This window comes from Salvelinus sp. IW2-2015, linkage group LG27 (assembly GCF_002910315.2).
Source record: "Salvelinus sp. IW2-2015 linkage group LG27, ASM291031v2, whole genome shotgun sequence".
Classification (NCBI taxonomy): Eukaryota; Metazoa; Chordata; class Actinopteri; order Salmoniformes; family Salmonidae; genus Salvelinus; species Salvelinus sp. IW2-2015.
Genome location: NC_036867.1, coordinates 23,603,467 through 23,629,974, shown reverse-complemented (window position 1 = coordinate 23,629,974; position 26,508 = coordinate 23,603,467). Strand labels below are relative to the sequence as shown.

General features: G+C 42.9%; 1 protein-coding gene across 5 annotated transcripts in view; it reads right to left on the bottom strand.

The window, feature by feature from the left end:
• The window catches only part of LOC111953670 (rho GTPase-activating protein 12-like), an 85,958-nt gene that overhangs the window by 15,026 nt on the left and 44,424 nt on the right, over positions 1 to 26,508 (bottom strand). For all 5 annotated transcript variants that reach the window (XM_070435458.1, XM_023973092.2, XM_023973093.2 and 2 more), the window contains exons 3-6: positions 10,553 to 10,825; positions 6,495 to 6,638; positions 2,140 to 2,220; positions 1,032 to 1,154 (exon numbers count right to left, since the gene is read on the bottom strand). In XM_070435458.1, coding sequence (XP_070291559.1) covers positions 1,032 to 1,154; positions 2,140 to 2,220; positions 6,495 to 6,638; positions 10,553 to 10,825 — 621 coding nt within the window. The remainder of the gene's footprint in view (positions 1 to 1,031; positions 1,155 to 2,139; positions 2,221 to 6,494; positions 6,639 to 10,552; positions 10,826 to 26,508) is intronic.

Genomic DNA, 26,508 nt, shown 5'->3' with positions numbered 1-26,508 from the left:
TAGTACTTGGGTACTTAAGGCGGGGTATCTGACTTCAAATTGCCAATACAACTACTGTAGGTTATTGTGAAGTGGTCATGTCAACTAATAACTAAAAAGAGGTGTGTTCGTTTAAAGGCTTTGTTGCACTTTCAGATAATAGGCCAAGGTATTCTCTAAAAAATTTGGTTTGACACACACAGACAGCGAACAACAGAGCACATTTGATTGAGTAAGGGAAATTTAATTTTGTGAGAACCTCATACTCTGCATTTCTGGTTTAAATCAGCAATGGGTAGGTATCTGATCGTTTACGCTCTGGATTGGTGGAGGCGGGGTAAGGGGGGAGGCGTGAGAGCGGGGGATACTGACTTTACTCCGGAAAAGAGAGTGACAAACTCTCCCCATGTGATGGCCAGAGCCAAAGTGCCTGAGTTTTTWAAAAAGAGAACTGTAACAGAAATAAGTTCAAATACTAAGGCTGCATCTGATTCACTTATCCAGGTACAATTGAATCAACGGACTAGTCCCAAAGACAATGCTTTAAACGCATGGTTTAGCCCACATCGCGTGTGACAGGGATTTGTCWATGAGAGGAGTAGCTAGTGGATTACCTCGTATGACTCTTATCCTCTTCACGCCCACACAGAATTAATATAACTCACTGAGACCCAAGCAAGGCCAAGAGCATGCAAAGGGACAACATACTGGCCAGACTGACCACCTGTTGTGCTGACCAGACAAACTACTGACCAGATGGCTAAGATAGGGTTCAAGAACACTCTTACAGAGCAGCGTCAAACTTATTTACAGCATCAAAACAAGTTGTAACTGGTGACAACCTGGGATGGTGTCAGTTACATTCAATTCGGTCAATTAATTGAAAAGCATTGGAATTTCAGTTTACTTCTGTAATTGACTAAATTAAAATGGAATTGACCCGAACCCTAGTGTTGACAGGAGTAAACACTGCCTGCATGTAAACAGAGTTGCCGATATAACTGGAATGTAGGATACACACAGACAAGACAGAGCATGTGGTCTTACAGTACCTTGTCGTTGAGGTCTAGTACGTAGGTGCTGTGTCTCCACTTGGTCAGGACAATGGGGTCTGACTGTTTCCTCTCCAGGCTACGACTCTTGGGGGGATCACCTGGCTGAGGGGACACATTGTACTGGATGGAGGGAGGGAGGGAGCAAGGGTGTGAGAGGGAGGGTGAGAGAAAGGGAGTGAGGAAAAGAGAGCGAAGGGGAGGGCAGTGAAGAAAGTCAGAGGAGGGGAGAGAGAAAGAGGGTGGGCGAGGGGGACAGAAAGAGGTCCAGGTTTAACTCGTTATCCACTGATAACAACACCAACAGAGTAAAGGTCCTAGAAGAGGCGTGGCTTGGCATGTATCCAGTATCTCTTATTCATACCGCTCCTCTGATGGCCCAGCGTATCATCAGTCACCCATCAGTAGGACCCCTTTCAGAGAGAAGGAGCCCCCCACTGGTGTCTTCTTCCAGGGTTGCTAAAGGATACCACCACACCAAGCCTATCTACGTGTATGTCTGCCTGCATCCCTGCGTGTGTCCACTCAGCCCGCCGGTTGGCCAGCCAAATGAAAGCTAATGCCTATTCTCTACCCGTCTGATCTCCGCTTAACCAACAAGATTACAGTATAGAAACTAGCCACTAAGTCACTTTCAGGTCCATTAGGGCACAAACTCCAGACCAGTTAAGGTGAAAAGACAAAGACGGATGATTAGATCGCAGAGGAGGAAATAGACTGACGCACCAAGAAGTGTGCTACAAGGTAGTGGTGTCATACGAGGCAAAACCAAAATCAAGGAAGAATCTCAATTGCATAGTCCTAGCGTCCTCTCTCCTCACCTCTTTCTCAAAACCCATCCAATGAGAAAGCCAGAGGTCCCTCCCCTCTGACCTTCTCCTCCAATGGGTTTTGAGAAGGAGGCGAGGAGAAAGGACGTGAGGAGTATGCAATTGAGATTCTCCCCAATTGGATGATCTCTAGTAGAAGTAATTCTAGGACGAATCCTCACTTACACTTGAGTAAAAAAAAATCTTAGTCATGCATTGATGTCAATGATTCAATGTATGTGGAAGTTAGGAATTGGCCCATACAAATAAATGAAAGACATTAAAATGTGTTGACTTACTTTGGGTAGTTCCCATTCAGACCTGGAGCCGTCTGAGCTGTAGTAGTACGGCCTCCCCTGCTTGTCCACGTGCTTTATCCACTGCAAACACAAACTCTAATGAGCACTGAACACAGTATCACAAACTCACATGGACAATAATACACCGTAAAATACAGAGCAATGATGACCGGAAAATMGATTATAGATGGTAGAAAGTTTCAAATAAAGTAGTAAAGAAATGTTCTCTCGGTCAAGTAGGAGAAAACAACCCAACATCCCCACAGTCAGTCCTCCCATTGGTATGTGTGGGATAACGCACAGTATTAAATAGAGCCAAAATGACATGGAGCTCTCTGCAACACCAAATAACTCAAGCTCGCAATAAAACCAGATTTTTTTTAAATGATAAAAGAACACCACACAAAGCGGACTGTGAAGAGACAACAATTATATATAGTACCAGTCAAAAGTTTGGACACACCTACTCATTCAAGGGTTTTTCTTTATTTTTACATTGTAGAATAATAGTGAAGACATCAAAATTATGAAATAACATATGGAATCATGTAGTAACCAAAAAAGTGTTCAACAAATCAAAATACATTTTAGATTTTTCAAAGTAGCCACCCTTTGCCTTGATGACAGCTTTGCACACTCTTGAAATTCTCTCAACCAGCTTCATGAGGAATGTAGTCTTGAAGGAGTTCCCACATATGCTGAGGACTTGTTGGCTGCTTTTCCTTCACTCTGCGGTCCAACTRATCCCAAACCACCTCAATTGGGTTGAGGTCGGGTGAGTGTGGAGGCCAGGTCATCTGACGCAGCACTRCATCACTCTCCTTGGTCGAATAGCCCTTACACAGCCTGGAGGTGTGTTATGGGTCATTGTCCTGTTGAAAAACAAWTTATAGTCCCACTAAACCCAAACCAGATGGGATGGTGTATCGCTGAAGAATGCTGTGGTAGCCATGATGGTTAAGTGTGCCTTGAATTCATGCTTCACGGTGGGAACCACACATGCGCAGATCATCCGTTCACCTACTCTGCGTCTCACAAAGATACAGAGGTTGGAACCAAAAATCTTACATTTGGACTCAGACCAAAGGACAGATTTCCACTGGTGTAATGTCCATTGCTCAAGTTTCTTGGCCCAAGCAAGTCTCTTCTTCTTATTGATGTCTTTTAGTATTGGTTTCTTTGCAGAAATTCGGGCTCCCGAGTGGCGCAATGGTCTATGSCACTGCATCTCAGTGCAAGAGGTACCTGGTTCGAATCCAAGCTGCATCATATCCTGCCGTGATTGGGAGTCCCATAGGGTGGCGCACAATTGGCCCAGCGTCATCCGGGTATGGCCGGGGTAGGCCGTCATTGTAAATAAGAATTTGTTCTTAACTGACTTGCCTGGTTAAATAAAAACAAAATACAATTTGACCATGAAGACCTGAATCAAAAGGTCTCCTCTGAACAGTTGATGTTGAGATGTGTATGTTACCTGAACTGTATGAAGCATTTATTTGGGCTGCAATCTGAGTTGCAGTTAACTCTAATGAACGTATCTCTGGGTCTTCCTTTCCTGTGGCAGTCCTCATGAGAGCCAATTTCATCATAGCGCTTGATGGTTTTTGCGACTGCACTTGAAAATGTTCAAAGTTCTTTCAATTTTCTGGATTGACTGTCATTACTTATTTGAGCTGTTCTTGCTATAATATGGACTTGGTCTTTTACCAGATAGGGGGTATACAGAAGATTGCCCTACCATGTCACAACACAACCTGATTTTGCTCAAACAGTATTAAAGGACAGAAATTCCACAAATGAACAAGGCACATCTGTTAATTGAAATGCATTCCAGGTGTAAGAATATTTTAAGATAATACACAACGCAGAGGACGACAGGTCAATAGGGAATTAACAATCAATGGAAATTGTGGTTTTTCAGTTCAACATCTGGTTAGAATCTGTGTAGGAGTTTCAGTCCTTGTGTGGCAAGATCTCATTGGTCTGAATCATCTATCCAAAAACAGGATACTTGTTATTTGGCCATTGGCACAATTTTACTGCAAGAAATTGTAATTGGTCAACCACAGGCTAGGTTTGAGGGTTATAAATTACATCRTGTCATTTTGTTCTGTGGAGAATCACTGAGGACAGGGAAGAATGAACATCTACGTTCCAGCATAACATCTATGATTTGTTCTCTTCGAATAAACCTATTTTTATCCCCCTGATTTGCTTTGGGGTCTGTGTTATTGAAAAATAACATCAACTGCTAACACAGGTGACTACCTCATGAAGCTGGTTGAGAGAATGACAAGAGTGTGCAAAGCTGTCATTAAGGCAAAGGGTGGCTACTTTGAATAATCTCAAAAATAACACAGTTCAAGTCGGAAGTTTACATACACTTAGGTTGGAGTCATTAAAACTCGTTTTTCAACCACTCCACACATTTCTTGTTAACAAACTATAGTTTTGGCAAGTCGGTTAGGACATCTACTTTGTGCATGACAAGTACTTTTTCCAACAATTGTTTACAGACAGATTATTTCACTTATAATTCACTGTATCACAATTCCAGTGGGTCAGAAGTTTACATACACTAAGTTGACTGTGCCTTTAAACAGCTTGGAAAATTCCAGAAAATTATGTCATGGCTTTAGAAGCTTCTGATAGGCTAATTGACATCATTTGAGTCAATTTGAGGTGTACCTGTGGATGCATTTCAAGGCCTACCTCCAACCCAGTGCCTATTTGCTTGACATCATGAGAAAATCAAAAGAAATCAGCCAAGACCTCAGAAAAAGAAATTGTAGACCTCCACAAGTCTGGTTCATCCTTGGGAGTAATTTCCAAATGCCTGAAGACACCACGTTCATCTGTACAAACAATAGTATGCAAGTATAAACACCATGGGACCACGCAGCCGTCATACCAATCAGGAAGGAGACGTGTTCTGTCTCCTAGAGATGAACGTACTTTGGTGTGAAAAGTGCAAATCAATCCCAGAACAAAAGCAAAGGAACTTGTGAAGATGCTGGAGGAAACGGGTACAAAAGTATCTATATCCACAGTATCTATATCCACGAGTCCCATATCAACATAACCTGAAAGGCCGCTCAGCAAGGAAGAAGCCACTGCTCCAAAACCACCATAAAAAAGCCAGACTACGGTTTGCAACTGCACATGGGGACAAAAACTGTACTTTTTGAAGAAATGTCCTCTGGTCTGATGAAACAAAAATTGAACTATTTGGCCATATTGACCATTGTTATGTTAGGATGAAAAAGTGGGAGGCTAGCAAGCCGAAGAACACCATCCCAACCGTGAAGCACGGGGGTGGCAGCATCATGTTGTGGGGTTTCTGGTGCACTTCACAAAATAGATGGCATCATGAGGCAGGAAAATTATGTGTATATATTGAAGCAACATCTTAAGACATCAGTCAAGAAGTTAAAGCTTGGTCGCAAATGGGTCTTCCAAATGGACAATGACCCCAAGCATACTTCCAAAGTTGTGGCAAAATGGCTTAATAAGGACAACATTGTCAAGCTATTGGCGTGGCCATCACAAAGCCCTGACCTCAATCCTATAGAACATTTGTGGGCAGAACTGAAAAAGCGTGTGCGTGCAAGGAGGCCTACAAACCTGACTCCGTTACACCAGCTCTGTCAGGAGGAATGGGAATGGGCCAAAATTCAAGCAACTTATTGTGGGAAGCTTGTGGAAGGTTAAACAATTTAAAGGCAATGCTACCAAATACGCTGGGAATGTGATGAAAGAAATAAAAGCTGAAATATTGTATTTATTTATTTTATTTTAGGGAATTCTTACTAGGATTAAATGTCAGGAATTGTGAAAAACTGAGTTTGAAATGTATTTGGCTAAGGTGTATGTAAACCTCCAACTTCAAATTTATATTTTGATTTGTTTAACACTTTTTTGGTTACCACATTCCATTTGTGTTATTTAATAGTTTTGATGTCTTCACTATACACTACAATGTATAAAATAAAGAACACTCTGGAATGAGTAGGTGTGTCCAAACTTTTGACTGGTACTGTATAACTTCTATTGTAATTTGCACTGTACTATATATTAGACTTAGATTGTGTGTATGTACTGATATGTAGGCTATGTGTGATGTTTTAAATGTATGCATTTCAGTCCTTGACTAATAATGTCCTGTACTATGTATTACGTCATGTTTCATGTGGACCTCAGGAAGAGTAGCTGATGCTTTTGCAGCAGCTAATGGGGATCCTTATAAATACCAAATACCCTCCCCCATTAACCCATGATAACAACCTTAGCCTTGGAAGGAGTGACAGAGAAATGGAGAGAGTGAAACCAAAAGGAGGAGAGGAGAGCCCCAGTACCTTCTCATGAGTGTGTTCACAGACATAGAGGGTGTGTCCGTGTTCATCCAGTTCCTCTGACCAGCCTCTAGGGGGAGATCCAGACTGACTGTCTGACTGACTGGAGTATGTGCTGCTGTGACAGTTCTCCTCGGAAGACAGGGGCTGCATGGGGGGGGGGGGGGGGGCAGCAGGGAGGGGGGAGAAAAGGGTGAGAAAGAGAGAGAAAGAGACCATTGTGATTTTGGGAGAGCAGAGAGGTTTTTTCAGAGTCATATTTAGATCGATGGATTGATTGAAAGGAGGGGGGGGATACCTAGTCAGTTGTCCAACAATGTATGCAACTGAAATGTGTCTTCCGCATTTAACCCAACCCCTCTGAATCAGAGAGGTGCGGGGGGCTGCCTTAATCATCCATGTCTTCGGCCCCCCGGGGAACAGTGGGTTAACTGCATTGCTCAGGGGCAGAACGACCTATTTTTACCTTGTCAGCTCTGGGATTCAATCCAGCAACCTTCCGGTTACTGGCCCGACGCTCAATTGCTCGTTTTGCCTTTAGAATAGTAAGTAGTGAATGATCAATGATGCAGCTGTAGAGTGGCCAAGTATCTATAATAACAACCTTAATTGAAAAAGGAAAATGCCTTCCCAGGAAAAGGAGTAATTGGTCAACTATGGATATTTGTGTTTATTTCCCAGCATTTCATGTGGCAAGTTGGAAACAAAGTCCTCAATCTGATAGTTCCTCCCTGGTTGCAATACACAACCACCTCATGGGGGCAGTGTTGTAGCACTAACACTTCATGAAATCCAAACTAAGGACACTCTTACGGACTTCGGTCTCATTTTACTACCTGACCAGGAAATATTTCCATTCATCAAAATAACATCAACTTGTTTCCTCCCTGCCCTCAGTTACCACAACACAACTTTTACAGTTATATGGAAATCGACTATTCCTCTATATGCCTCTACAAATACAGTACTTAATGCTTCCCATGGTAGTAAAGACGTAACTACTGCCATGCAGAGTAGATACAGGATGCGTTTCAAATGGCATCCTATTCCCTATTTAGTGCACTACTTTTAAAACGGCCCTGGTCAAAAGTCGTGCACTATATATAAGGAATAGGGTGCCATTTGGGACGTACACCCTCTTTGCTTCAGTCAGCCGTGGCATTACATCTGATGAATCATAAATATTTGGTCTAACTGGTACTTAAATATAGTACAGCTACAGCCTGAAACCTACTTCAGTCCTGGCCTGGTTTCATTTAACACAGTCACACTCTCACCTGTTACAGAAACACAGGGAGAGAGATGTAATAGGATCTGGACTACCACTGGGCCAGACCAGACCAATGACCAGACCACTACCTTGACCCTCAACACCTGAACCCGGGACCCACAGCCACCTTTCAGAGCAGTTGGTTTGTTTTCATATTGAATTTTAAAAGCCTGTTATTAAATGAAGTGCACTCTAATATAGACCATATGGAGAATTCAGTAAATCAGAATTTTTATATGAATAAAGGTTTGCTAAAGTGCCAAAATTTAGCATTTTGACATGTCCCTGTCAACCTTTTGTAAATTCTAGGGAGATTTCAACCCACTTAATCCAAATTTCTCCAAGTTTCACCATTATTGTAAAAGCCTAGTCATTACTGAAGATGATTACTTATATTGATGTGATTAGTGATGCACTTACGTCTGTCCATCATTTTAAAGCCAACCCTGTTAGGCAAACAACTTACCCCTTTAAGATAATGGACCATTACACCAAGTTAAATTATTCACAGCAGGTGACATCGTTTGGGTCTTCTGAACAGCATGGTGGAAAAGGAATTAAGTCTTCTCTGTCTTTTTGGCCTACAGTACAGTGCCTTCAGAAAGTATTTACACCCCTCGACTTTTGCCACATTTTGTTGAGTTACAGCCTGAAATGAAATTGAGATTTTGTGACACTGGCCTACACACAATACCCCATAATGTCAAAGTGGAATCATGTTTTATGGCAAGCTTAAATAAGTTCAGGATTCAAGATTTTAATAAAAAGTTACAAAATAAATTCCATGGACTCACTATGTATGCAATAATAGTGTTTACAATTATTTTTGAATGACTACCTCATCTCTGTACCCCACACATACAATTATCTGTAAGGTCCCTCAGTTGAGCAGTGAATTTCAAACACAGATTCAAARACAAAGACCAGGGAGGTTTTTCAATGCCTTGCAAAGAAGGGCACCTATTGGTAGAAGGTTAAAAAAAGAAGCAGACATTGAATATCCCTTTGAGCATGGTGAAGTTATTAATTACACTTGGTGTATCAATGGTGTATCAATACACCCATTCACTACAAAGATACAGGCATCCTTCCTAACTCAGTTGCCGGAGAGGAAGGAAACAGCTCAGGGATTTCACCATGAGGCCAATGGTGACTTTAAAACAGTTACAGAGTTTAATGACTGTGATAGAAGAAAACTGATGATGGATCAACAACATAGTAGTTACTCCACAATACTTACCTAAATTAAAGTGTAAAAAAGCAAAAAAAGTACATCTGCAAAAAATGTGGCAAAGAAATTAACTTTGTCCTGAACACAAAGCGTTGTGTTTTGTTGGATTTCCCCCTAACATATCACTGAGAACCACTTTTCATATTTTCAATAATGGTGGTGGCTGCATCATGTTAAAGGTATGCTTGTCATCGGCAAGGACTAGGGAGTTTTTCTTGGGATAAAACGAAACAATAGAGCTGAGCACAGGCAAAATCCTAGAGGAGAATCTGGTTCAGTCTGCTTTCCACCAGACACTAGGAGACAAATTCACCTTTCAGCAGGACTATAACCTAAAACACAAGGCCAAATATACACTGGAGTTGCTTACCAAGATGACATAGAATGTTCCTGAGTGGCCTAGTTACAGTTTTGACTTTAATCTGCCTAAATAAATCTGTTAGCAAGACCTGAAAATGGCTGTCTGGGAATGATCAACAACCAACTTGAAAGAGCTTGAAGAACTTTAAAAAGAATAATATGCAAATATTGTACAATCCAGGTGTGCAAAGCTCTTAGAGACCTACCCAGAAAGACTCACAGCTGTAATCGATGCCAAAGGTGATTCTAACATGTATTGACTCAGCGGGTGAAATACTTATGTAATGAAGATGTTTTTTTATTTATTTTATTTTATTTTTTACAAATGTTTAGATTTTTATTGTGTAGATCATTGACAAAAACMTACAATTAAATCCATTTTAATCCCACCTTGTAACACAACAAATGGTGGAACAAGTCTCTTTCTGAAGGCACTGTAATTTATAATTGTTTTATCATCTTTGACTGATGTGGTCGAGCTCAACATGTCAACCCTGTTTGCTCAATTAATGTTATAAACATTTTTATTTGATTGAACTTTCATTATGTGTGGAACATATGTATAATTCTTAATTTCATGAACACCAGGGGATGACATGCGCTTCACCACATGAGGAGTAATGTTCGATCTTCACCTAAAACCTCAACTCTGTTAGCATCAACCCTGTTCGTAACTTCATCAGTTTGATATTATACTGTATGAGTTTACTGAACAAAGGATACTTGCTCAATGAGAAAATTTTGGATTTATCTCATCCTTTTAAATAATAATTAGGTTACATACAGTAAGTGTCCGTAACAGGGTTGACAGACAGTGTGGTACAAGTGCAGATAAAATGCTCTTAGTTCACAAGATTTTATTGCCTGAGATGGGGAAAAGGTGTTTTTCCATAGGCTAAACATATCCTCCATGCAATTGAATGTTATTTTAAAGTTAATTTCTTAAAAGTTTGCATGTACAAAAGGTACCCATTGCGTGGAACGACCCAGATGTTGTCACATTAGGATACAGATAGATTAGGTAGACTGTAAATCAGTGGCAGGGGTCAACATGCTGGGTTAAACTTTCTCAGTTGGATCCAAACCAAACTATCTTTACTTTACTTACAGCTCAGCTTCTGCTCAGACTGTATCTACAACATGACGGTCAATGGAATATGGAGCTGTTTTGTTGGAGTGCACAGGGGGTGTGTTACCTACCTCCATCTCTCCCATACCATGGGGGTCTCCTCGACTACTACTGGTACTGCCACTAGCATCCCGTGCACGGGGCGGTTTCCACGTGCGCTCCCCGGTGGCTCTGTTATAGTAGAAGTGTCTACCGGTGAGGTCCTTGTGGGTCTCCCAGTCCCCAAGGATGTYCAGTGGGGTGCCGGAGGGGAGGGGGGGCAGGCTGGACTGGGAGATCTTCAGCTCCTGGAGGTTGGTGTAGATAGGGGACTCGGGCCGGCCTTGCACTATCGGAGACGTCGTCTGGAGAGGGGGGAGAGAGGGGAGAGGTTAGTCTCTTGTGAAAAACTAACAGAGTAGCATGGCCAGCATCCACTGACCAGAGAGGTTACATTTATGGAGAACTATGGAGGTACATTACAGAGCGGAGAAAGAGAGGGCAGTTTTAGATGAGGGATACAGAATAAATAGAGAGAAGGAGAGGTTAACCCTGAGATAACTATGGAGTACAGAAAGAGGAAGGAGCGGAGAGGGTAGATTCAGAGCACAGATACAGTGATGTAAGTCTGCAAGGCAGGAAGGAGAAGGAGGATGGGTAGCTTTGGCAATCAGACACATGTGGTAAGGATGGATGTTGCAACATGCTGTATCCATCTGTTTCTAGCCCAGTGTCAGAACAAAAGATGCTGCATGGTATCCTATATACTTCAACTGTTGTCAAGCTAACCTTTTTCTGAGGCCGGTCAAATGCGTTATTTTGTTGCAAAATCCATACAAACACTGTGCATCAACATTACTTTTTCATCACATTCAAAATAAAAACAGAATAAGATGAAATATTTCGCATTATTGGACATTGATTGCCCATAATTGGGTTAAATACAATGCTCACATTAGGAGAGAATGATTTATAGAAGAGAAAGCAGAGGATAATGATCATAGGAACTGGAAATGAAGGGGTGTTGAAAAGAGGAAGTGTTTAGACAGATAGGAAACCCTCCTAGTGCTCTGTGTCTTATCACTCAAGTAGCCAAGAGTCTGCGGTGATATCAACTGTCAATCTCTAAACCAAAGTACCTACTGATAACGGAGTAGAGACAAACAAACCTCTCAGCCAGCAAGTTCTACAAAAAGTTCTAACCTGGAATTTAAAAAGTTTAAACAATAACGAAACAGGGGATTCCAGGCTACAAAACTTTAACTACCTCAGACTGTAAAAATTGGACACACAAATGAGGCTATAGTTCATGCCAAGAAATGATAAGAAGAAACGAAAAGACAGCATAACAGTGCTGGTGACCCTGTATTTTGAAAAAACGTGCAGAAAGCAAAATGCCAGTGTATTTAGTGTGAGTGGGAAACAGAGTTGGTTTTGTAAACAGTTTAACATGCCACTCTGTCTGGCCCATACATCAAACACAGTCAGCGAGTTTTGGTTTCCATGACTACGGAGAATCCAAATGTACCACTGCAGAATAATATTTAGATTTTGGAGTTCGATAGTGAGGTGGAGGTACAGTAGTGGTAGCCAGACTGTTGTCTCTGTTTTGGGCCCAGGGTCAAACTAACATTGTGTAAAGTGGTATTCACAGAAGTCGTCGCTAGACCTCGATAGAAAACCACCTGAAAACTTGAGCTGCATTTGATTTAGTATGTACTGCACAATGGAACCAATAGAATAATCCCAAAAGTGCAAACTCCAAGATAAATCAAGCACACCTCAAATACATACAATAGGCCAACAGACTATCACAGCTTATTGTGAAATAGACACAAATTACTTATTCGAAATAAATTCGTGACAGGCACACGAAAAAGTAGTACACGATTTTCATCACAACGCATTTCATGTTTATTACACGATTTTCTTTCTTCATAACACATTTGTGAGTGGGAAAGCTGCCATTACCGTCAACATCACTCGCCAACGTACAATCATTTGACATTAAATTAGACGAGGTACGATGACGAATATCTTACCAACGGGACCTCAAAAACTGTCACATCTTATGTTTCACGGAATCGTGGCTGAATGATGACATGGATATTCAGCTAGCAGGATATACGCTGCAACGGCAAGATAGAACAGCACACTCCAGTAAGACGACGGGGGGGGGGGTCTGTGCATATTTGTAAACAGCAGCTGGTGCACAAAATCGAAGGAAGTCTCTAGATTTTGCTCGCCTAAAGTGGAGTATCTTATGATAAACTGTAGACCACACTATTTGCCAAGAGAGTTTTCATCTATACTTTTCGTGGCTGTTTATCTACCACCAGACAGACAGACGCTGGCACTAAGACCGCACTCAGTCAGCTGTATAAGGAAATAAGCAAACAGCAAACCGCTCACCGAGAGGCGGCACTCCTAGTGGCAGGAGAATTTAATGCAGGGAAACTTAAATCAGTTCTACCTAATTTCTATCAACATGTTAAATGCGCAACCAGAGGGGGAAAAKAATTCTAGATCACCTTTACTCCACACACAGAGACGCGTACAAAGCTCTCCCTTGCCCTCCATTTGGCAAATCTGACCACAATTCTATCCTCCTGCTTACAAGCAAAAATGAAAGCAGGAAGCACCAGTGACTCGATCTATAAAAAAGTGGTCAGATGAAGCAGAGGCTAAACTACAGGACTGTTTTGCTATCACAGACTGGAACATGTTCTGGGATTCTTCCGATTGCATTGAGGAGTACACCACATCAGTCACTGGCTTCATCAATAAGTGCATCGAGGACGTCGTCCCCACAGTGACTGTACGTACATACCCCAACCAGAAGCCATGGATTACAGGCAACAATCGCACTGAGCTAAAGGGTAGAGCTGCCGCTTTCAAGGTGCGAGACTCTAACCTGGAAGCTTATAAGAAATCCTGCGATGCCCTCCAATGAAACATCAAACAGGCAAAGCGCCAATACAGGGCTAAGATTGAATCGTACTACACCGGCTCCGACGCTTATCTTATGTAGCAGTGCTTGCAAACTATTACAGACTTTGAGGCAAGCAACACTGAGGCATGCACGAGAGCATCAGCTGTTCCGGACGACTGTGTGATCACACTCTCCGCAGCAGACGTGAGTAAGACCTTTAAACAGGTCAACATTCACAAGGCCGCGGGGCCAGATGGATTACCAGGACGTGTGCTCCGGGCATGTGCTGACTAACTGGCAGGTGTCTTCACTGACATTTTCAACATGTCCCTGATTGAGTCTGTAATACCAACATGTTTCAAGCAGACCATCATAGTCCCTGTGCCCAAGAACACTAAGGCTACCTGCCTAAATGACTACAGAACCGAAGCACTCACATCCGTAGTCATGAAGTTCTTTGAAAGGCTCACAACACCATAATCCCAGAAACCCTAAACCCACTCCAATTTGCATACCGCCCCAACAGATCCAGATGATGCAATCTATTGGACTCCACACTGCCCTTTCCAACATGGACAAAAGGGACACCTACATGAGAATGCTATTCATTGACTACAGCTCAGCGTTCAACACCATAGTACCCCCAAAGCTCATCACTAAGCTAAGGATCCTGGGACTAAACACCTCCCACTGCAACGGGATCCTGGACTTCCTGACGGGCCACCCCAGCTGTTGAGGGTAGGTAGCAACACATCTGCCACGCTGATCCTCAACAGTGGAGCGTGCTCAGTCCCCTCCTGTACTCCCTGTTCACCCATGACTGCATGGCCAGGCACAAGTCCAACACCATCATTAAGTTTGCAGACGACACAACAGTGGTAGGCCTGATCACTGACAACGACGAGACAGCCTATAGGGAGGAGGTCAGAGACCTGGCCGGGTGGTGCCAGAATAACAACCTATCCCTCAACATAACCAAGACTAAGAAAGATGATTGTGGACTACAGGAAAAGGAGGACCGAGCACACCCCCCATTCTCATCGACAGGGCTGTAGTGGAGCAGGTTGAGAGCTTCAAGTTCCTTGGTCTCTACATCACCAACAAACTAGAATGGTCCAAACACACCAAGACAGTCGGTGAAGAGGGCACGACAAAGCCTATTCCACCTCAGGAAATGAAAAGATTTGGCATGGGTCCTCAGAAGGTGCTACAGCTGCAACATCGAGAGCATCCTGACTGGTTGCATCACTGCCTGGTACGGCAACTGCTCGGCCTCCAACCGCAAGGCACTACATAGGGTAGTGTGTACGACCCAGTACATCACTGGGGCTAAGCTGCCTGCCATCCAGGACCTCTATACCAGGCGGTGTCAGAGGAAGGCCCTAAAAATTGTCAAAGACACCAGTCACCCCAGTCATAGACTGTTCTCTCTACTACCGCATGGCAAGAGGTACCAGAGCTTTTACCTCCAAGCCATAAGACTCCTGAACAGGTAATCAAATTTCTACCCAGACTATTTGCATTGTCCCCACCAACCCCTCTTTTACGCTACTGCTACTCTCTGTTTATCATAAATGCAGTCACTTTAACCATACCTACATGTACATACTACCTCAATTAGCCCGACTAACCGGTGCCTGTTTATAGCCTCGCTACTGTATATAGCCACGCTACTGTTATTTTTCACTGTGTTTTATTTCTTTACTATTGTTCACCTAATCCCTATTTTTTACTTAAAAATTGCACTGTTGGTTAGGGCCTGTAAGTAAGCACTGTTGTATTCGGCGCACGTGACAAATAAACTTCGATTTGATTTAAATTCCAAGTTGTCGTGGCTAACGTTAGCTATGCTAGCTAGATGGCTAACCGTTAGCTACGCTAGAGGTTAAGGTTAGGGGTTAAGGTTAGGGGTAGTTAACATGCTAGCTAAGTAGTTCAAGGGTTAGGAGTTAGGTTAAAGGGTTAAGGTTAGGGTAAGAGTTACTTAACATGCAAAGTTGCAAAGTGTCTCAAAAGTACTAAGTAGTTGCAAAGTAGCTAATTAGCAAAAATGATAAAGCTATCCATGATGAGATTCGAACACATTCACATTATACACCCACCTATCCTCCCCGACCAACCAACATCCCTCCCTCCTATCGTTTCTGTCTGAAGTAACCTACTGTCTTTATCTGTAATTGAAATGCACTGTATACAAAATTGTGTACTGGTCACGAAAAAAAGAAATTTTTCTTGTGCCTGTCACAAATTTCCAATAAGCAATTTGTGTCTATTTCACAATAATCTGTGATACTGGGTTGAATAGGCCTATGTATTTGGACCCAGGTCTGCACCTAGCCATTGCTGATTCACCATATAGCTCTCAGTGTCATAGGCTGTCTGCCTAGTTCTGTATTCTCTTTGTATGGAAGACAAGACAAGCGGAGCCGGGCAGGTGAGGAATTCTAGAGGAAATGCAACAGAACAGTGGGGGGAGGCAGTTTGAGTAAAACACCAGACAGTACAGCCAGACAGACATTCTCTAGCATGGAAACAGATGGGGATTCCTGCTGGGCCTGGAATAATAGTAATATACTCCAAAATAATGATTTAATATCCTGTAGAGCTGTGTTGGAATAGAGTGAAGTTTGCAGTGCATGTGAGTGTCTGTTTGCGTGTGTGTGTGTGTGTGTGTGTGTGTGTGTGCAGCAGGAAAGGCACTGTTGTTTGTCCATGGTTATCAAGTGTTCTGACTGTGGCTTTGGTAAAAGACATGGGCAGCTGGGAGTGAATACACTGAAAGCGGCTCTTAAGGCAAAATGCCTGTGTATGATTCTAGTGAAGTACGGTGAAAATCATTTACAAATCGAAAAATGAATCTTTTGTGTGGGGACCAACTATATTTTCTACAGCTGGGTGTCAATCACAGAGCCCTAAGGCTCAGATAAAAGTAAGGCAACTTGTACATGGAAGCTCAGCTGTCAATGGCTAAACTCAGCAGGGGAACTGAGAATGAGAATTGGCATGATCTGTTATAAATGATAAGAAGAGCGTATGTAAATCTGTGACAAAAGTGATATGCCATACTCAAAGGAAAGGTTAGACGGTCAAAATGACTGGCAACACAAACTGTAGTGTTTCCTGAGAAGGCAATTGTTTTAGTGCTCACTGGCATCTATCATATCATTGTGATTCCTATAAGCAGTGTATTGCTCTCCTCCTCAACATTTTGAGTTTATATGATCCAGTCCACATCAGCAGGGAACGACTCCAGAAATGTACTTAACAGTACACACACACACACACACACACACACACACACAGAGAAGAGGTTTCTTTCTAGTGCCTTAAAGCTTAGCAGTACACTCAGAAATAGACTGACTACAGTGAGAGCCAAGAGAAACGAGGTGCCCTCATTTGCTAAATGGGATGGACTGTATGAAATAAGAGTTAAATAAAGTTTTGTTTGACGTTTTTAGCTCCCCTACGCAGTGCTGAAACAGGCCATTTAAGACAAAGTCAAGAAGATACTTTATGAAGCAACAGCCTATTTAGTTTACTTATAAACAGGCAAACATTTTCAACATACATTTTAAAGAATAAGCTGAAAGTATAGATAGATATCAAGTACAAGTATCACCTACTATGTCACTACTAAGTCAAACTAAAGACATCCCACATTGTCAGATAGCTAAATCTGCTTCAGTCCGTCACCTTATATCCCGGGCTAGAGACAAACACATCATCATCCTCCTCCTCTCTCCTGCCGTAGCCTTTAAACGTACTGAAGCGGCTCATGGCTGACGGATTGCAGCGTTAGATATCCCAAAAGAGTGATCCCCTGGGTTATCCCTCTCTTTTCCTGGACTACTCCTCTCGTCTTATCTGTCTGTCCCTATCCCACTCGTTCTCTACTTCAGTCTCTCTCTATCAGTCTATTCCCAAAAGGTAGAGAGAAACTTGAGATACTGGCTATGGGTCAGAGAGCCAGAGGAAATAAGATATCACTCCCTCTGCCAGACGAATATACATGATCGCACGCACGCACGTGCGCACACACACACACACACACACAACAGGAAGTGGTAGTGAGTGGTCCCTCCCCCAGGGTTTTCACTGTCACAGACAGCGATTGTGTGTGTGTGTGTGTGTGTGTGTGTACGCACACACGCATGTGTATGCCTGTGTGTGTGCCTCTGTGTGTGTGTGTGTGCATGCATGCTTGCTCCTCTGTCTTTGTGTATGGGTGCGCCTGTGTGTGTGTGTGTGTGTGTGTGTGTGTGTGTGTGTGTGTGTGTGTGTGTGTGTGTGTGTGTGTCTGCGCGTGACCATGACCGCATGTGCATGGTGTTTGTGTGTAAAGTCAAACAGGGACTCTTTACCCTGACGTTGGGTCACAATGAGCCCAGAGCAGTCACAATGTGGAGTGTTGACAGGTGAACTAGCCGCAAGGGGAGTGCTAAGGACAGACGGGAGTGTGAGCCATGCATAGATCCTATATTTATACTGCTCTATACATTCACAGAACTGTGATAGAAACAACACAGAGCTGCTATTGCCCAGTCAGCCACTCAGTCAGCCCAGCATGATCTCATCTATAGAGCTACTACTAGTAGTTCATTCCATTAAGAGAGAAACTTGACAACATTCAGTCAGTTAACCTGAAGTAGCCGAACTGTTCAGTCCCTGGTGTATAGTAAGATTATGCCCCCTAGTGACGGGATCAAGGCAACTACAATAATTGATGAACACCACCAGACATCAGAATCTCTATCATCTATGAGGAAGACAATCCACCCATTTCCTCATGAACCACATTCAAGGTAGCCAAGCCAAGTGTCACTGTTGTGTTCTGCATGTGGACTACCAATCTAAAGTTTTAGAACACCTACTCATTCAAGGGTTTTGCTTTATTTTATATATTGTAGAATAATAGTGAAGACCTCAAAACGTTGAAATAACACATATTGAATCATGTAGCAGACAAAACAGTGTTAAACATTCAAAATATATGTTATATGTGAGATTCTTCAAATAGCCACCCTTTGACTTGATGACAGCTTTGCACACTCTTGGCATTCTCTCAACCGGCTTCAATTAAGGTGTGCCTTGTTAAAAGTTAATTTGTGGAATTTCTTTCCTTGTTAATGGGTTTGAGCCAATCAGTTGTGTTGAGACAGGGTAGGGGTGGTATACAGAAGATAGCCCTATTTGGTAAAATACCAAGTCCATATTATGGCAAGAACAGCTCAAATAAGGAAAGAGAAACGAAAGTCCATCATCACTTTAAGACATGAAGGTCAGTCAATGCGGAAAATTTCAAGAACTTTGAAAGTTTCTTCAAGTGCAGTTGCAAAAACCATCAAGCGCTATGATGAAACTGGCTCTCATGAGGACGGCCACAGGACTGGAAGACCCAGAGTTGCCTCTTCTGCAGAGGATAAGTTCATTAGAGTTACCAGCCTCAGAAATTGCAGCCCAAATAAATGCTTCACAGAGTTCAAGTAACAGACACATCTCAACATCAACTGTTCAGAGGAGACTGTGTGAATCAGGCCTTCATGGTCGACTTGCTGCAAAGAAAACACTACTAAAGGACACCAATAACAAGAAGAGACTTGCTTGGGCCAAGAAACACGAGCAATGGACATTAGACCAGTGGAAATTTGTCCTTTGGTCTGGAGTCAAAACTGGAGATTTTGGGTTCCAACCGCCGTGTCTTTGTGAGACATGGTGCGGATGATCTCCGCATGTGTATTTCCCACCGTAAAGCATGGAGGAGGAGGTGTTATGCTGTGGGGGTGCTTTGCTGGTGACACTGATTTATTTAGAATTCAAGGCACACTTAACCAGCACGGCAACCACTGCATTCTGCAGTGATACGCCATCCCATCTGGTTTGGGCTTAGTGGGACTATCATTTTTTTCCCAACAGGACAATGACCCCACACACCTCCAGGCTGTGTAAGGAATATTTGACCAAGAAGAAGAGTGATGGTGCTGCATCAGATGACCTGGCCTCCACAATCCCCCGACCTCAATCAAATTGAGATTGTTTGGGACGAGTTGGACCGCAGAGAGAAGGAAAAGCAGCCAACAAGTGCTCAACATATGTGGGAACCCCTTCAAGATTGTTGGAAAAGCATTCCAGTTGAAGCTGGTTGAGAGAATACCAGGAGTGTACAAAGCTGTCATCAAGGAAAAGGGTGGCTATTTGAAGAATCTCAAATATAAAATATATTTTGATTTGTTGAACACTTTTTCGGTTACTACATAATTCCATATGTGTTATTTCATAGTTTTTATGTCTTCACTATTATTCTACAATGTAGAAAAAAGTACAAATAAAGAAAAACCTTTGACTGGTAGTGTACATATTCAGAGTTAGCTTCTCTAACAGCTTTTTTGAGACCTGGCTACCTCCAAGCTAGATGAATATAGAATGTATGAGATGTGTCAGACAGCAGGTGTGGAAATAGAATGGGGTCCACGGCAGTAAGGTAATTACTGCTCAAGAGACCTGGTTGGGGGGGGGGGGGGGGTAAGAAAAAACTGGAAGGGTGGGTTGACTGTTGGAGAGTTGAGCTATTGAATGCAGAGTGGTCTTGCCTCATCTGTCCACCAGCCCAGGCAGACCCTGATTAAATGAGTTCTCCACTCAGGGTGAGTAACAGTAACGGCCCAGTAGCAGATTAGAATGCATTTATGCATCCCTATAGCAGACTGTTGTTGCATTCCAAATTGTACCCTATTTCTTTTACAGTGCACTACTTTTGAGCAGGTCCTTTTGTGCTGTGGTCAAAAGTAGTGCACTATGTAGGGAATATGGTGCCATTTGTGACTTTAGCTAGGTGCACCTGGGAGGAGATATGGGGATAGTTAAATAATTCTGAGTTAGGGGGTTAATTGAGAATTTGGCAGAGGTTAAACATAGGTAATTGCCTTGCATGTTGCAATATGGTACACTACATGACCAAAAGTATGTGGACACCTGCTTGCCGAACACCGCATTCCAAAATCATGGGTATTAATATTGAGTTGGTCCCCCCTCTGCTGCTACAACAGCCTCCACTCTTCTGGGAAGGCTTTCCACTAGATGTTGGAACATTGCTGCGGGGACTTGCTTCTATTCAGCCACAAGAGCATTACTGAGGTTGGGCACTGATGTTGGGCGATTAGGCCTGGCTCGCAGTCAGCATTCCAATTAATCCCAAAAGGTGTTCGATGGGGTTGCCGTAAGGGCTCTGTGCAGGCCAGTCAAGTTCTTCCACACCGATCTCGACAAACCATTTCTGTATAGACCGCACTTTGTGCACGGGGGCATTACCATGCTGAAACAGGAAAGGGCCTTCCCCAAACTGTTACCACAAAGTTGGAAGCACAGAATCGTCACAGAAGCGTGATTCATCACTCCAGAGAACGCGTTTCCACTACGCCAGAGTCCAATGGCGGCGAGCTTTACACCACTCCAGCCAACGCATGCTGATCTTCGGCTTGTGTGAGGCTGCTCAGCCATGGAAACCCATTTCATGAAGCTCCCGACGAACAGTTCTTGTTCTGACATTACTTCCAGAGGCAGTTCGGAACTCGGTAGTGAGTGTTGCAACCGAGGAGAGACAATTTTTACATGCTTCAGCACTCGACAGTCCCGTTCTGCGAGCTTGTGTGGCCTACCACTTCCTGGCTGAGCCGTTACTGTTCCTAGACGTTTCTACTTCACAATAACAGCACTTACAGTTGACCAGGGCAGCTCTAGCAGGGCAGAAATTGACAAACTGACTTGTTGGAAAGGTGGCATCCTATGACAGTGGCACGTTGAAAGTCACTAAGCCATTCAGTAAGGCCATTCTACTGTCAATGTTTGTCTATGGAGATTGCATGGCTGTGTGCTCAATCTTATACACCTGTCAGCAACAGCTGTAGCTGAAATAGCCGAATCCACTAATTTGAAGGGGTGTCCACATACTTTTGTATATATAGTGTATATGGAGTTAGGGGCGATATTTGCTTGATGAAGACAACTGTGATTTTTGACGAGGTACAGCATGATGTCAGTCTACTTACTCTATCCATTTCCTTTCTCCCTCCCGCTCTTGCCATATCTCTTTTTCTCCCTCTCTGTTTCTCTCTCCATCTCTCTCCACATCCTTCACAGCAGAAACTGTGTGCTATGTAAGCTGTAAAATAAATGAAGTCATGAATCTCACTGGCATGTTGTGCGGGTGTAAGGGCAGAGAGCAGTAAGAGACCATCTTGCAGTTTCTCTGTGACCACTAGGTGTCTCCCTCAGGCCACAGGAATCTCTCTGTGTGTGGGTGTGGGGGYGGGGGGGGGGGGGTTCTATCACTGGCAGGCTGAACACATGGCATCCCACTCTAACACATTCCTTCCTCTCTGTTGCACATCATCCATCCACACCACCACTGCACTGCTTCCGGGCTGCATCCCCCCAAGCTCCCATCCCTCAACATAACACTCCAGTCACCCCATATAAATGTCTACTCACAGAGACAGACGTGACCTGGACACACAGACACAGACACACCGATGAACAAAGAGTCCATTCCATTTGAATATCCAGATACACTCCATCCCTAAGAGAAAGTATGAATGAATATCACTGTTGTAGTGTTTATGGTGCAACCCCATAAGCCATATTGGATGTTCAGTGTGTACTGAAGTCAGTCCCACAGGTACAGCTAATGTAATGCAGGGCCAGCTCAGCATGTTGTCTTACTGTGACCAGGTTACATAAGAGGAACACTGGGTAATTCAATTGGAGTGAAGTAGGGTTAAAGGAATAGTTCGCCCAAACCACAAAATGACCCATTGTTTTTTTTACCCTGTAAGCAGCCTATGGACAWGGTATGACAGCAATACATGCATGCTTTGGTTTTATTTCCATGGCACCGTTCCCAAATGCTAACTTATTAGCATTTGTGGCACAACTACCATTCGAGTCATGGGACCGATATTAGAATTTTTCACGCATGTGCACATCATTCGAAAGTATCTAAAACGTATTGTGACGCTCAACAATGTCACTTAAAGATGATTTGTGCAAGATGCTAATATCGATCCCATGACATTAAATGGGATTTGTGCCACAAGAAGCTYAATGGGATTTGTGCCATAAATGCATTTGGAAARAGTGCCAGGGAAACTAAACCAAAGCATGGATTGCTGTCATACCTTGTCTACAGACTGCTTACAGGGTAAGGTGAACTATCCCTGAGTCACTGAGGTTGAGGGATGGAGGGTAGAGAGAAGGGGGCTGCTGACTTGCTCCTCGCTCTGTGGCCATGACGACGCACGCACACACACACACACACGTCAGACGCATGCACGCACACAACTAGTAGTAAATCACATGAATGAGTAGAGTATTCGAGCATGGTTTGATGGATGATGCAGAGAGGGTCGCACCCTCTCTCTCCTTCTGCACCTCGTCCTCTCTACACATTGATCCAATCTTCTCTCTGCTAATTGCACATCCATCCACTCCCTCTCTCCATTGCTTCCTTCTCCTCCATCAGCTCTTTTTCCCCCATTCCATCCATCCATAAAAGGATCAGCCAACGCCCCTCTGTTCTGCACCTTTTCCCATGCTGCTGGACACACACACAGACACACACCAGACACACACACACACACACACACACACACACACACACACACACACAGGACTAAAGGGAGGCCTGGAGGGCGGTATGGTGCATATGACCAGATTAACCTACATTCCACTCACTGGGTATCAGTCAGACCACATTCACTCATCAACCCCACATCACATCTGTGACATTTCGCATGACCCCCAACCCCTCAATCTCCCTCTTTGAATCTCCCACACACACAAACGCCTTCCCCCTTTTGCCATAGCAACAGTGAATACCTATGTGTACCTCTGAAGGTACCTTACCTCTGAAGGTAAATGAGAATACACCACTGTACCGAAACCATACTCTTATTTTTGAGAGTGTGCATATAAATTGTGTAAAAAACATTAGAACACCTTCCTAATATTGAGTTGCACCCCCTTTTGCCCTCAGAACAGCTTCAATTCATCAGGGCATGCCCCCCCCCCCCCCCCCTCCCTCCTTGATGTCTTACTCGCTCCCTATGTCTACCAGGACAAAAGTAGTGCACTATATAGGGATTAGGGTGCATTTGGGAGACACCCTCCAATACAGTAAATAAGGCTACACACAGTTCATCTGTACATATACAATGTCTGTCAGCACGAGACTAGCCTCAGAGAGATTGAAGCCAAGATACCAACACTAACCAGTCTGGAACACAACACAACCACAGAAATGTAACACAGTCAATTCCTTTCAGCCTTGGTTTTAAGTGAAAGAATTTAAGCTGGTAAACTGAATTCACTGTGCTATCGTTAAAAAGAGCAGCACTCTCACATCACACTGTGTTGGTATCCCGTAATGTTTCCCAAATGGCAGCCAATCCTCTATATAGTGCACTATTTTTGACCTGAGCCTGGTCACACACACACACACACACACACACACACACCACACACACACACACACACACACACACACACACACACACACACACACACACACACACACCCACACACACACACACACACACACCACACACACACACACACACACACACACACACACACGTATGGGACCCAGGGGAAAAACACATGTATTTCACATGATCGCATATGATTTAATTTGAAGTTAACGTGATAACATGTCAAAACATGATCTCATGTGAAATAAACGTGACATGGGATGCAACATTTCAACACGTGATACCATGAAACTGCACGTGACAACATTTGAGCACATGTGAAAACCCAAGTGTCAAATGTCATTGAGAATATTTTACCTTAAAATGCATAATTGACATTACTTCAACTTAAACAGTCAGGTATCCTGCAGGTTTTATCTAGTTCCTTGTTTGTTCCAGGAACATCCCCAGGAACGTTTTTGAGCATTGTGTCATGGTCCCCTGGATACTTGGGACTAAACCTCTCTTGGGATGTGAAACTCACAAAATCTTGGTTGCCAGGTATGTGAAAGCTCCTGCTGCACTACCAGGTCTATGGCCCTAATGGAGGCTATACATTCTGTATATTGCCAAGAATACATTTTTGCACTTCGCATAAAGTATACACAACAACTTGGTGTTAAAAAATGACTGTGTGCTGCTGTATTCTCATTTCAATTAATCTGAAACAAATCTTGTCCTATTTTGTACTGTGACCACACTTGGGACTTTAATTGGGATTTGAACTGAAAGCCTCTTGGTCGCTAGCAAACTGAAATGTCCTGCTACACCACCAGGTCTGTGAGCARGAAAAAATATATGGCTACATACTTATTGGCAAGAATGCATTCCTTCACTTTGCTAAAAGCTGCCCAGAATCATGTAAATAATTGTCAAATTATCACCACCAATGTTACATCAACATAAAACAAGCAGTGCTCAAGGACACTTGAGTACACAGTTCATTAATGCTTTGGGGATTTGAACTTGCAACCTCTTGGTTGAGTGCATCAATGGTTCTGCAGTGCCACCAGGTTCATACTTATTGCTTGGAACATGTATTAACACACTCAAAAAATAAGGGTATGGTTAGGGTACAGTGTTGTTCCCTGGAACAGCAGGCCCCCAAATATGCTAATGACCTCAAGCCAGCACATTGCCCCCAACTACATTTCAAAGTGCAGTAATGAGTGTACCTTTTACTGAATATATTGTGTAGAAAAATGTACAATTATACTAATTGGTATGCTAAAAGGTACCATATGAATTCCTATGTGTACCTTTTGATCTTTTTGTAAATCATGGAACACTGTACCGTAACCATACTTTTCCACAGGGATGCTGGCCTATGTTGACTCTTCTTCCCACAGATGTCAAGATGGCTGGATGTAGTTTGGGTAATGGACCATTCTTGATACACACGGGAAACTGTTGAATGCAAAAAACCCAGCAGTATTGCAGTTCTTTACACACTCAAACTGATGCATCTTGCACCTACTACCATACCCCTCTCAAAGGCACTTCAATCTTTCGTCTTGCCCATTCACCCTTTGAACGGCACACATACACAAGCCATGTCTCAATTTGTCTCAAGGCTTAAAAATCCTTCTTTAACCCGTATCCTCCCGTTCATCTACACTGATTGGAGTGGTTATAACAGGTGACATCAACAAGGGATCATAYCTTTCACCTGGATTCACCTGGTCAATCTAGGTCACGGAAAGAGCGGGTGTTCCTAATGTTTTGTACACTCAGTGTATGTTCTTGGTAACAAATAAGTATCTGGTGGCACTGCTGAGACATGAATGCACTCCAGACCAAAAGGTTGCAAGTTCAAATCCAGAGAGCATTAATGTCAAGTGTCCCTGAGCACTGCAAGGTGTTGTCAGAAAAATCSCACAATTATTGACTTGATTATGGGTAACTTTAAGCAGTGCAGAAATGTATTKTTGCCAATAAATCTGTGGCCGATCTCGGTCATGGCCACAGACCTGGTGGCATAGCAGGAAAATCAGATGCTGTCATCCCCCTTATGGAAAAACCACATGATATGAAAACTTGTTTTTGGAACACTTCACATGTGAAAACATGTCAAGTGAAGTCTTCCAAAACCACATGTTTTCACATGTGAAAAACCACATTTCTTCACATGTTTTAAAGTGTGACATTTCACTTGTGAAAACATGTTTTTGGAACATTTCACATTGTGGCATTCCCGTACACATTCATTACCTATAATACATCTCTGCACTTGGCTAAAGAGTGCCATCTGAACTGCTATTTTAGTTATTCTGACAATTCTTTCATCATTGATTTAATTGACTTATTTTACCAATTTTAGTGTTTTCTGTATAGTTGTCTAATGTTGGTTGTGAATATTATTCTGTTTCAATGTTACTCCTGAATCACTATGATAAATAATCGTTTTTTCTTGAGTTTATTTTTGACAAAGCTGAGATTCCCTTTGAAGTCCAAAGTGTAAGAATACAGGTGAAATCGGTTATTAACACAGGCGTGGTGGCATAGCAGAAAGATCGCAATGCCATGGACCAAGAGGTTGTGAGTTAAAATCCCAGGTGAATAATAATTACTGTATAAATAAACTATTTAGTCATGT